The following is a 12874-nucleotide window of genomic DNA, read 5'->3' as shown; positions in this document are numbered from 1 at the left end:
AGTCACGATAGCGATCCAATGGTGTACTAGTGCTGCTTTGAATTTTGGAGATTCAATTTCTTCATGCCATGGAAATGGAGGCCTCTCCTCTCCTCTAGTGTCCAGAATCTGGTCACGAGGGGCGCCAAAAGTGCTGACGGCGACACTGGATTCAGAGTACTGACGACGATGGTGAACTCGCCCCAGACACTGTACGCGTGCTCTCAATCCGAACAAAAACTAGCGGCGCCAGCAACGTGACCTTGTCCGAGCCGCGAACCGGAACATTTCAACAACCAAAAGTCCGTGACCCCGGCCTAGAGGTTGTGGATTCAGAATCGAGGAGATGTCAAATGTATGCACCTAACTGAACCACTCTGCTGCTTAATTGTCAGGCACACACACACTGGCTGAAGATCCAAAGCAAGGAACGAACGAACGAGGCGCAGGAAAGGTGCTCACCAAACACGCATTTTCGATCTCGTTGTGCGGTGAACCTACAGCTACAAGAGAACCTGCCTGCATGTCCTTTTTGTTTGTATATAAAATCAGCGGAAAAAACAATGGTGATGTCAGGACAGCAGCAGTTGGAGTTGATTGAAGCGAGTTCTCCGGCCATTTTCTTCGGACATTTCACATTGCGATTCTGACGGCCCTACTACAGTTTTACCTTGAGGATGTGCTAGTAGCACATCAGCCTGTGATGCGGAGAGACAGCAACGTCTCCACAAACCGTCAGACATGGCCGCACGGGGAACCAGGGACCATGCCTTTCTTTGAACACGATGTATTCCCGGCCACTTCCTTCTGAACAAGAAAAATCCGTCCGTGGAAAAAAGGCCATGGAGGATGGAAAGAAAACATGCTCCAAGCAAACTAATACCTTGCTCAGTGGCCAATCCGTCATGGCCTGATTCAGCTTGTTCGTTGATTGGTTTCTGGGCTGATAAGTCCGGCTGACGCAGTTTGTTGTGAGAGAAAAACACTGACCCATGACTAATAAGCCCTGACCGAAACGGAGGCTGAAAATTCAAGAGGTTTGCGGCATGTTCACTCATACGCAGATGGCAAACAGGCTGTCGGCTCGACCGGGACAGCGCGTTTCACTGTCTCTCGCGGGACTCACGGGGCGCGCGCGCACAACACCACAAGCCCTGTAGTGCCAGTGTGCCACCGTCAATTTTGTCAAAGGAAAGTTACTACTACCGTCTAGCCAGCCTACGACGAGCGTGACGTGATGGACGCGAGCTCTAGACTTTACGCTTACTCGCGCATCAAATGATTTCAGTGTCAGTCAGAATTAGTGCCGCCGCCACCGCTACATAATAGTGGTATTAGCAAGGCACCAAGGCAGGCAGGCCGGAGCAAAGGAGATAGTGAAATTCAGGTCACTCCACCCATCAGGCATCAGTTCTAGTTAATTAACCCGAGGTAACTTGGCTTGGAGTGCAGCGCATCAGTCATAATCCCCCCGATTAACTGTCCCATTTGCACTGCCGTGTGATGTGCGCCGGGTCGCCGGCCCGGCCAACCAGACCGTGGTTTAGTGGCGGAAGAAATGGATGAAACCCGCGCCACGAACTCCATCGGGGCATTCTTATGCGTCCCGTCGCTTTCGCAGGCCGAGCTCGATCCAGCGAGCATATAGAACCCTAGACACTAGCTAGACTAGTTGGCTAGCTTGCATTGCTTGGCCCATCCCGCGACTAGAGAATTCTCTTGGTCTCATCAATTCATCGTCCGGTTCCCGAAATGTGAAACAGGACCCCTACTCCGCCGGAAAAGATGAAGCACGCATAGTATATAGTGGTAGTAGTATGATTGAGGTACGGGCCCAGCTAGGCCAGCCGTTCGCCGGCCCCGTTGAATCGTTTGATCGCGGATTCGTGCTGACGATCGACCTGTGGGCCGCTGGGCGTCAAAGAGAGAAGCAAAGCATTCGTTAATAGTATAATGGCATGCCTCCCTCCTCTAGTTTATTTGCATCGTCGTCAAAGAGGGGTTCGGACTTTGGACCGTACGTGCTTGGACCGGAGCTCGCTGGCAGCAGCACACAGTTGGTTGGTGACTGCCGGACTGGGGAGGACGCCGCCCGCGAGGCAGGATCGCCGGTTGACCGGAAGAGTCAAACTGTCCAGTCTGCAATGGGATGAATCGGTCTATAGACGCTAGACTAGACGGCGGCGCCGGCGGCTACTGGATGGCTGCACCAGTGCACCCTGCATTGCGCATTCGTCAAGCGCGGCGCGGTGCAGGTTTATCTGGCCTCGCTCTCGCTGTGGACCGGTGACTGCCGAGAGCCCGAGACAGCTGCAGCGTGGCGTGGCGTGTGGCGTGCACCGCAAACGCGCGAGGCCGTCAGCGCCTCCGGCCCGCGCGCGCAGTCGACCAGAATTTACAGTCCCCTCAGATCAAGCCGCGGCGAACGAGTCAGTGCGCGCTGCGCGCTCGGCGCGTTCGCCGTGAACTGGCCGGCTCGCAGCCCACCGACCGCGAGGACGTGCCCTGCCCATGCGTGGAGTGAATGCCATTTGCTGCTTCCAGGCCCGGAGGGAGCAACTGCGCTGCGCTCTGCTCCCGTCATAAAAACTCCCGTGAACGCGTCGAGGGAAGTAGGAGTACAGGTTTTGTTTACAGATCTGGGAGTAAAACGGGTTAGTTACGACTGCGATTAAGGCTATGCTTTGTTTATGGGAGCAGTCCATATGCATAAATTGCAATTATATAAAACATAGAACATTGCATTGTTACCTCTCATTTTCTATACAATAGCTTTGCCACATAAATTTTTAGCATATGCTTGGTTTTGGGATGAGGTGAGACGGGACGGACCGGTCCCTGATTTTTTTTGAATGGGACCAATCCACATATGTATTTAGTTGAGGAGATAGGTTTATCCTAATTTTCTGTTTGGATGGAGGGTTCCTCCCCTCTTCAACGGCCATGCCATCCTCACCGCTCGAAGCATCGGCTCGCCACCAACGTTGCTTATATGTGCCTCGCCAAGACGAAGGGAGACAATGTTCAAAGATAAGAAAGTCGTCCCCAATTTTGTGAACTCGGAATGTCTCGGATGTGAGAGGTATATTGGCCCCGTTCGCTTTGATGAAAAAACAAGCCGAAACACTGTTCCGGCTGATTTGTTGTGAAAGAAAAAAACATTGTTCCGGCTGAAAAATAAGCTGAAAAGTACGGATTATAAGAAAAGCGAACAGGACCATTATCCTTAAACCACTGACAATTTCGAAGCTAAACACCTTTAAAGCTAAGAACGCACTACTACACAAAACTTTTACGTAGCGTTTTCAAATAGGGCTCCGAGGCGGGCAGCCTGGCTGCCCGCCTTGATTATTCGAGGCAAAGCAGTCAAGCAAGCAACCACCTCGATTAATCATTAATCGAGGCGGGCATTGTAACAGAACCGCCTTGGTTAATCGATTAACCGAGGCGGTCGTCTATAAGGCCCGCCTCCAAAGTTCTGGCCCAGCCCGCTATTGTTTTCAGCCCAATATCCCACACCGAGTATATATAACGAGATGAAAACCCTAACCTAACCCCTCCCAGGTGCCGCTTTTCCCACCCGTACCTCGGCGCCACACTCTCCCTCACGCGTCTCGCAGGCAGCGGCGCTCTTCCTCACCCGGCCACGACAGGCAGCGGCGCCCCAGCCTTCCCCTCCTCCTCAGGCGGGGAGCAAGCGAGCAGGATGGAGCGGCGAGCAGGGCGACAACAGTGGCGGGGCGGCGGAGCAGGAACGGCGGTGCATGCAAGAAGGGCGGGCAACGGCGGGCGCGGGCTCCTCCCACGGCGGCCCTCTCTACTCCGGCGGCGCGGCGGCCCTCCCTCCCTACGGCGGCGCGGCGGCCCCAGAAGGCTGGGCGGGCACTCCCTCCTCTCCTCTCTCCCTCCGGCGGCGCGGCGACCCTAGGAGGCCAGCCGACGCTCCCTCCTCTCTCCGTCCGACGGATCCGACGTGCCCTCTCACCTCTTTACCTCTCAAGCTCGGTGTGGCGAGCTGATCGGTGAGCAGGCGGCCAGATCGGCGAGCAGGAGTACGGATCCCACGAGCAGGTAGACGGATCCGCGTGAGCGGGTGGTCGGATCTGGCGAGCGGAGCGGTGGCGCGTGGATGGAATCGGCGGGCCCGTGGATTGGCTCACCGGGCTTATCCACGAGTTTTCCTTTTTTGTTTTTTTATTCGATTAACCGAGACGGGCAGGGCAACCGCCTCGGTTAAGGCCACGATTAACCGTGACTTTTCGCCCGAGGCGGTTGCAAAAACCGCCTCGATTAATACTTTTTGCCCGCCTCAGTTAAGTTTCCGGTAGTAGTGACGACATGTCTTGTCCCTTGTTGTTTTATCAACCAAATACAAAGTACTACGGTAGGGATGGCAACGGGTTAGATAAGGTTCAAGTAAAGCATTTACTTGCCCCAAGTATGGCCCCGTTCGCGTGCCCTTAAACCCGGCTTGATCCGCTTATTTTTTTCATCCGGAACAATGTTTTTCTCTCACAAATTCATCCAGCATTCCTCCAAACCATCTAGATTCCTCCAGAATTCAGACAAGCGAACATGCCCTATATCCGCAACCTAACTTTTACCCGCCCGTGAGCATATTTGCGGGTAAAAATTCGTACCCATCAAGTATATTAAAGAGAGATCAATACAAAAAAATATAGTTAAACAGCAACACGTAAATATGTCGAACCCCACTTACATATAGTTCACTAGGATAATATACACAAACCACAATACATTCTAGATTCATAATTCGATCATTTATGCTCGTATAGATAACACAAAACAACTTACATAAGAACTTAAGTAACAAGTTAATACTAGCTCACGCAATCACTTTATTCAACCATTAATAAAAAAATATCATCTTTTATAGTTCGACATGCTACGTATACACTATAAATTACAAATTACAGGTACCCACACTCTTCCTGTATATTTACAGATACCCGACTCTTATGTACTCCTGGATAAATTTTTATGTCCGTACCCACACTCATCGGACACGAAATTCATGAGTACCAGAGCGTAAAATTGGCATCTCAACTTCGGCCCCGTTCGCTTAGAGAAATTTTGGAAGAATCTAGATAAATTTAGAGAAATTTATAAGAGAAAAATACTATTTCGAATAAAAAAAGAAACAGATTAAATCGGGCCTGAGGGCACGCCAACGGAACCTGCATGGTTAGGTACTGCAATGTGATTGCACTGATGCCCGGTGCCGAGGGCACCCGCACCTCCGCGTTGCAGCAGGTACAGAAGCTACTAGAGACCCGAACGGAAGTCCTCAGGTGCAACGCGCAACAAACCCGCAAAATGTAAAGACACAGAATCACACTGTCAAGTTGGCCCTGATTCCAGTTGTCCCCACACGAGCGTTCGAAACGGCCGCAGGCCGAACAAAACCCACGCGCCCGAGCGGCCGGGCCCAATCCCCTGGCGAAAAAGAACGCTCGAGAAAAACAGAAAAAGAAAAGGAGAATACTGTGTTCTTGCCCCTACTTTAACGTTCAATTATGATTTCATTCTCGTTTTTGTCATCGTTGTAATTTTACCCCTGTTTTGTAACTACTAAGACCCAGTTTACCCTTACTTTTAACTCCGTCAGTTATATCCCTTCACAGTAAGACCAAAGGACGACAATACCCTTATCCGCTCATACCCTTCCAAATCCCCGTCCTCTACCATCCTCTCTCCCTCCGGTCTCCTCCTCAGCGACGCGCCCCCTCCCCTCTCCTCCCAGCGCCCGACACACCCCTTCCCCTTCCCTCCCCTCCCCTCCCCTCCCGACGCGCCCCCTCCCCAACCCTCCCTCTCTCCTCCACTCTCCCCCACAACGGCTCCCGCGCGGTGGTGCGCGGTTGCCGCGAGCGCGGGCCTAGCTCCCGGTGGTGACTCTTCCCGGATCCAGCGTCAGGCAGGGCGCAGGGCGGCGCGGCCCCTCCCGGCGGCACGGAGCAGCAGCAGCAGCGGGTGGCGTCACGGATCCGTCCTCCTCCCCTACCTCCATGGCTCCACCGGCGGGAAGGAGCGCGGCTCTCCTCCATCAGCGGGCGGCGCAACCCCTCTCCCTCACCTCGGATCCGGCTGGATCCATGGCGGGCGTGCCACCCATCGGCTGGATCCGATGGAGGACGGGCGGATCCATGGTGGGCACGCCCCTGGCGACTGGATCCGGTGGAGGGCGGCCGGATCCATGGCGGCCGCGCCCCCCGGCGGCTGGATCTGGTGGAGGGCGGCTAGATCCATGGCGGGTGCCCCCTCCCCCCTCGTGGCGGATCCATGGCCGGCGTGCTTCCCGATAGCGGATCCAGGGAGGTCTCGTCCTTCGTCGAGACCAACGCGTCCGCGGGCGTCCGATGTTGGGGCCCGCAGGGTAGCGCGGTGCAGGCGAGGCTCGCCAACACGACCGTCGCGCCGTACCTCACCGCGGGGGGCTTCCGAGCATGCACCGTCCTCGCCTCTGGCGCCGTGCTCTGCTCGGGCACGGACGACGTCGGCGCGGCGGCGAACGCCTCTGCCGCGGGCGCGCTGCCAAGGGACCTCTTTGGCTATGGCCTGGCCGTCGGTGACTCCCACGCGTGCGCGCTCTGGTGGCCCAACCACACCGCGGTGTGCTGGAGCCTCGGGGGGCCCACCACCACCCTGTACAAGCCGCCGCTCGGGATCTCCTTCCAGTTCCTCGTCGTCGGCAGCAACTTCACGTGCGGCGTCGCGTCCAGCTCCTGTGATTTGGTCCATAGAAAAATTAGTATCAATATTTAGGAAGAATGAGTTTTTATCGGTAGAGAGATTTAGCTAACTGTGTATTCGGTGATGTGATTTGTTTACCAAACAGGGATAAAATCATAACGTATTCAGATAAGCAGAGGCAATTTTGTATGGGTAAACTTGTTTTTACTGAGCCCATTTGACACTGTTACCTGCTGTTCATGGAATAAGGGTAAACTTATGCTTTGTTTTCAAAAAACTAAGATAAAATCCAAAGAAACCCCCCCGGAAAGCAGAGGCTTCCTCTTCTCGTCGAGCAAAGCAACCCTTGGAGTCGAGCCGTGCCCAGGTGGTCCCCCACGGGGCAACGGATCCCACTAACCAACACCGCCACGCGGGCCCCGTGTCCGGCCCACGGTGGACCCACCACCAACCCTCTGCCTCTGGCCTCTGCCTACGCTCACTTCATAAAACCACCTCCACCTCCTGTCTCCCCTTTAAACACACCCGATACAACCACACACCGTCCATCTCTCCCTCCCCCTCGCACCGCCGCGCGGACACGAACACGCGAGCCACCGAACCGGGCCGAGCCCGATCGCACCGACGAGCCGCGCCCCCGGGGCGGGGAGGTGGATCCAGGGGCGGGCTCCTCTTCACCGCCGCCGATGGACTTGGGCCTCGGCGGCGCGGGTAGGACCGGGGGCGGAGGAGGGGGCCGGAGCGGGAGCGGGGGCGGTCGGGACAGCCCGTTCGCTCTCGGCGGGGGCGGTGCGTCGGCGGCGGCGTGGACCCGGCTCGTCAGCTCCGGCGTGGAGGACGACCTGGTGGCCGCGTCGGGAGGAGGAGGACGCGCGGGGGCGAGAGCGGGAGGGCTGCCGCAGGGCCACTTTTTGGAGGCCTGCTTCCTCTGCGGGAAGCCCCTCGCCAGCAACCGCGACATCTTCATGTACAGGTTCGCCACTCTGCCACCGCCATGGCTACCGCTACCTGGCCTTGATGCCGCTCGTTTTGCTTGGGGGGGGGGGGGGGGGGGGGGTGGGGGGGGGGGGGGGGGCGGGATGGTTTTGGAATTTTCTGGAGCGGGTCCCGTGGTATGGACGTTTCCGACGTCTTTGGAAGGTGTATTTTTCCTGGGAAGAACAGTAAATTCGACTGCCGAATCGTCGGGAGTCGGACGTAAATATTATTTTCCCAGAATTTTCCTTTTCTTCTGCGCTTCACTAGTTCGAACGTCCAGCCTTTATAAAAAAAAGTACTAGTAGCATGAAAAAATTGGTGAGCGCTCTTTTTCTTTTTCCGATGTGGTGTTGGTGCGAAGTTTTTGTCATCCTTGATGTGTTCGTTCAGGTTGCTTTTGCGCGTGAATCAATTAAATTCTTGGGACCCTAAATTGGCGCGCTTATTTATGACCATGCCGTGAGTTCCTGCCAATTTACCACGGAGTACACTCTGTCGTTTGTTCTTTATATATGGAAGTTGGTAATCGGAAAAAAAGCTTCTCTGCTAAGCACGGGAGCTTTATCGGTTTGTTACCTGTGAGGCGGTAAGGCAGAAGTAAAATACAGTAGTAGTATTTGTCAATGACGCGTTGGGTATCGTCAGGTCCATGAATTTGTGGGCAGATTGAAGTTACTGGTGGTCAGTTCCATGAGTTGTGTCCCCTTTCTAAACTTCAGCCATGACACTGGTCTAATGGTTCTGTTGCACGAGTACAAGTGGTGCACATTTTTTTCTCTTTAAAAAAAGGTGGTGCAGGCATCCAAAGACGTCTATTTTTGTACGATACTACTACTTGGGGTTTTCATGGCATCCCCAGGCGGCCAGGCCTGCTAATCTTATGGGTGACCTTATGTCTCTTGTGCAGAGGTGACATCCCGTTCTGTACCGAGGAGTGCAGGAGGGAGCAGATCGAAATGGACGAGGAGATGGAGTGGAAGGAGAGCACCCCAAAGAAGCTGGCGCCGAGAGCTGCATCCCCCAAGGACGTGGAGTCCCCGCCGAGGCCTCCCAAGGCCCGGGCCGGGTCAATCCTTGCCGGCTAACACACCGTCAAGAAGAAGCTCACAAACGAGCTCGCGTTTGTGCTCCCCCTCCCCAAAACCAAGAGATCAGATCGCCCTCGTACCACCAGGAACTACCGCTACAGTTACGTATATGGGTTTGTGTTTTTTGTTTAAACCCCTTGCGCCATTGGTGGCGCCGTGACCTACTCAGTGTCAGTCAGTGCCTGCCCGCCTGCCTACCTGTATCGCTGATGGTGTATAGAGACGGGAGGAGAGGAGAGCGCGCTGGTGTCTAGGCTGCATGCATGCAGCTCTTTGCGCTGCTGTGTCGTTCGTTGTATCATGTATGGGTGTTTCTGGTCTTCGTTTTAGGGGATTTTTGTGAAAAAAAAAAATCTCTATGTGCTACGTAGTAGCAGTAGTTGTTGATGGTGTTAGGCTTAAGGTTTTCCCTAATGCTGATGATGAAAAGTTGAAAACATATGGCTACAGAAGAAATAGACATCTGAATGGACCCTTGTGTCCGTGACTAGCTCCTGTATCATCATCTATCCTGCCTTCCTTTTTTTAAGCCAGTCTCGGTGTAGGGTTTGGTTTGGTTGTTTTCAAAACTGCTACGTCATATAAAATAAAATAAAATTTGGATGAAACACATATTTTCCATGGAAAGTTTTATTCTATAGTTTTATTTCTATTTCTACCCCTATAATACACCATTTCAAATTATTCTACAGCCATCAAACAAATCTCATCTCTATAGTTACGACCTAAACTACGTCCATCCCACGAAACACATATAAACACATATAGAAAAGACCCCATTAAAAACGTACACACGATATTAACTCTCACTCGTCCTCTCTGCTCACTCAACCATATCCGACGGCGCTCCTTCTTTGCATCTGCACAGCTCCTCACGCCCGCGGCACGCATGCACGCCGCACGACAGCTCAGTCCCCGTGAAGGCCGCTTCGAGTCCTGCGAAGCCGCATCGGCGGACCTGGGCCGAGATCATGGCGGTGGCACGGGAAGAACGGTGGAGGAGGCGAGGAGCGGGTGCAGGTCAGTGAAAGTCGCGGTGCGGGGAAAGGACGGGGAGCCACTGGAGCGGCCCGAGCTCGAGGCCCCAACGCCGCGCTCACCGTGCGGGAGGTGTTGGTTCGTGTGCTCATGTCTCCGATTTTTTTTTCGGTGGGCTGTCGAAGTGAAGGAAGTTCCATCTAGAGGACGAATCCATGGAGGTACGAACGGATGTGCCGATTGCCGACGTCTCCGCAGACCTAGCCGCCGCCACGCCCATCTCTACCTGCTCCACTCGAACCGCCTTCCTCGTGCTCCACTTGGCTGGCCTATGTCCTCGCAGTCCCGTTTGGTGCGTGCGTTGCTGCTGGGCCTCAGCGAGGAGGAGTGATGTGTCGCGCTCCGCCGTCGTCGTGCTCGGCGGTGACGGGATCTGGATCCATATTTGCACGCTGCTCGATGAATAATAAGCACATGATCCCCTCGCCGGCCAGACTCTCCGCTCTTATATCGGTAATGTTTTTTTGCTTGGTTCATTGCTGACTCGATTCGGTTGTTTTGATGCACATTCTGGCAGAACGCTGATAGGATCCCGTCCGAGGTAACCAAAGATTGCGATTCTTCGTTTCTTTAAGATGAGAATTTCATTTCTTACACAGGATCCATATGTATTTTTCACTCTTTTGCAACAAAGTGAGTTGCGCAATCTGCTTCATTAAATGGAGCTCTGGCACTTATGAGCGGCTCTTAAAAAATGGGAACATAAGACATTTGTACAAATTTAATGGTTCAAACAAATGCAAAAAAATGGGATAGAACGATCAGCGCAAACCTAATTTTGTTGTTAAGGGTTAGGCCTGGTTTAGATGCCATTCAAATTCTAAGTTTTTTCGCTCTCTCTCCATCACATCAATTTTTAGCCGCTTGCATGGAGTATTAAATGTAGGTAAAAAAATAACTAATTACACAGATTAGTTGGAAATCACGAGATGAATCTTTTGAGCCTAGTTGGTCCACGATTGAACAATATTTGTCAAATAAGACGAAAATGGTACTATTCATCAGGTTCAAAAAATTTGCAAAGTGAACCAGGCCTTAGTAACAATGATTTGTTTTTCTTTTTTTCTTAGCAGGAGCAAGCAATGTTTGTGTAGCAAATGCAATGTTTGATTTCAGGTTCGTCTCAAATTTTTTTGTCCATGTAGATTTCTTTTCCAGTGACCTTTCGTCAGAACAATAAATTTTGTCAGACATCAGTCTGTTAGTTGTATCCTCGCTAACCAGTGTAGAATAATCATGTTTGTAGAAAAAAATTCACAAACTAAATTATTTGTGTCCGCGACCATTGTGCTCTGGTGGGAACTGGTCATGGATATTTAAACTAGAAGCTTAGAAATTGACCTTATTGTTTGCAAATAAACTTTGCAGCATTTTTTTTTAAAAAAAGTGCTAAAAATGAGATGAGATTCAACTGCCATTTTTATTTTTTTTCTCTTATCATCAAAGAAATGCTATGATTGTTCATCGTGGAGGTAAGAAAATTCTTATGAAAGAAATGGCTGAGGGGGCAACAACAATTTACCACATATGTGTCACGGTTAGTTTCATGATTTAGTTTTTGAAAAGCTTCAAAAGTATAGGTTCATCATCAACGCACAGTTGCTTTAAGATTTTCAGTTATTTAGTTCATAGATGGTTATACAATGTTCTTATTTTGTCTTCTTACTGCAGGGTGTTGCTCAGTGTGTTGGCTATATATATTTGTATCACATCTATGTGAAATATCTGAATAATGAAAATAGGTGTCTCATTTGCTGTCGAAATAAAATTAGTGGAACTTTTCAGTCTCCTATTTCATATTAACTTGGTGTGTTCATGACAACGTAGATTGCCTGATTTGAACATTATACAACTTGTGGCAGCTCGTGGAAGAGGTAATACTGCTAGGATGGCTATGGATCGCGGAGGTGGTGGTGCCGGGCATGGACGTGGACGAGCTGCACCTCCTACTCCGGCACTGGAGGGAGTCGGCCGAGGTATGGAGATGGGTTTGGTGGTCAGTCACCATTGCGTGAGTAGTTTTTTGTGAATTCTTGAATGTAACAATAACAAATTTTGGTCTGCTTATGTTGTTTTGCAGATGAGGGGGCAGCCATCCTTGCTGCCAAGCGTGTGGAAGCAATGGCCTGGGAAGTACGGAATCGGCACCCTCTTGGACATGAGATACCTGATACTTCCATTAGATTAGAATTTTTGTTACATGCTTTAAAACTGAGCCTGCATTTAAAATAGGTAATGAACACATCACTGATGGTGTGAGAAAATCTTGTCAACGACAGGTACTGCTCTGGTTCTCAGGCTTCAAAGCATATGAGAAATGCGAGCCACTAGTAGAGAATAGACCTTTGATTCTCGGCTAAAATGGGCTTTAGTCTCGGAATTTTTTGCGCCCGGGACTAGAGATACCTTTAGTCCCGGTTGGTGGCTCCAACCGGGACTAAAGGTCTCTGCCCAACGGCTACTGCGCCGGACAGAGGTGGCAGGGACCTTTAGTCCCGGTTAGAGCCACCAACCGGGACTAAAGGTATACTTTTACTCTCGGTTGGTGGCTCCAACCGGGAGTAAAGGTCTACTCCCGGGCCGTGGCTGCGCCCGGGGTTGGAAAGTTACCTTTAGTCCCGGTTGGATCCATCAACCGGGACTAAATATTCTCCCTTTATAAATCGGCTATCTCCTCCTTCCTCCCCGAGCCCGAGCTCAGCACATTTTGAAGCTCACTGCAGTAGTGTTCTTGCTTCCTCCCTCCCTCCATTGTTCCTCCATTCATTCTTCGATTCCTCCATCGATTTCTTCGATTCCTCCGTCGATTCTTCAGTTGTAAAGGTTATCAATCTCATATTCTCATTTTTCACCATTTTCTTATGTCATTTTGTTCACTATATATATTTATGGTTCTTTATTGTATTTTTTTTTCATTTGTAAGCAATTTGAGCTCAAAATCACTTCAAGCTTGCATATTTACATGAAAGAAGGTTAAAGTATATATAAATATAAACTTAGAAAATAGTTAGAAAATTATAGCAAATCCGTACTAGTTGAACTTGCGGACCGTGTTCAGCTCGGCGAGCATGTTCTCT

The 12874-nt window shown here is 51.4% G+C and overlaps 1 protein-coding gene and 1 long non-coding RNA gene across 2 annotated transcripts; both read left to right on the top strand.

Moving 5' to 3' along the window:
• Positions 1 to 7220: 7220 nt before the first annotated feature.
• On the top strand, positions 7221 to 9249 carry LOC136493550 (uncharacterized). Its single transcript, XM_066489648.1, has 2 exons — positions 7221 to 7666; positions 8579 to 9249. Exons 1-2 carry the CDS (start codon positions 7380 to 7382, stop codon positions 8754 to 8756), a joined length of 465 nt encoding a protein of 154 aa, XP_066345745.1. The 5' UTR covers positions 7221 to 7379; the 3' UTR covers positions 8757 to 9249.
• Positions 9250 to 9702: 453 nt separating this feature from the next.
• Positions 9703 to 12066, top strand: LOC136490884 (uncharacterized). Its single transcript, XR_010767898.1, has 4 exons — positions 9703 to 10250; positions 10871 to 10913; positions 11660 to 11773; positions 11878 to 12066. It is a non-coding gene; the product is annotated as an uncharacterized lncRNA (long non-coding RNA).
• Positions 12067 to 12874: the final 808 nt, after the last annotated feature.

The sequence above is a fragment of the Miscanthus floridulus genome, chromosome 11 (genome assembly GCF_019320115.1).
Source record: "Miscanthus floridulus cultivar M001 chromosome 11, ASM1932011v1, whole genome shotgun sequence".
NCBI lineage: Eukaryota > Viridiplantae > Streptophyta > Magnoliopsida > Poales > Poaceae > Miscanthus > Miscanthus floridulus.
Note: the sequence above shows the minus strand (reverse complement) of the source record. Positions and strands in the feature narration are given on the sequence as shown.

Bases quoted from the DNA above. Each gene is read 5' to 3' on its own strand.
- LOC136493550 (XM_066489648.1), top strand. From the start codon at position 7,380: ATGGACTTGGGCCTCGGCGGCGCGGGTAGGACCGGGGGCGGAGGAGGG. The intron at 7,667-8,578 runs GTTCGCCACTCT...TCTCTTGTGCAG, and splicing joins CGCGACATCTTCATGTACAG to AGGTGACATCCCGTTCTGTA.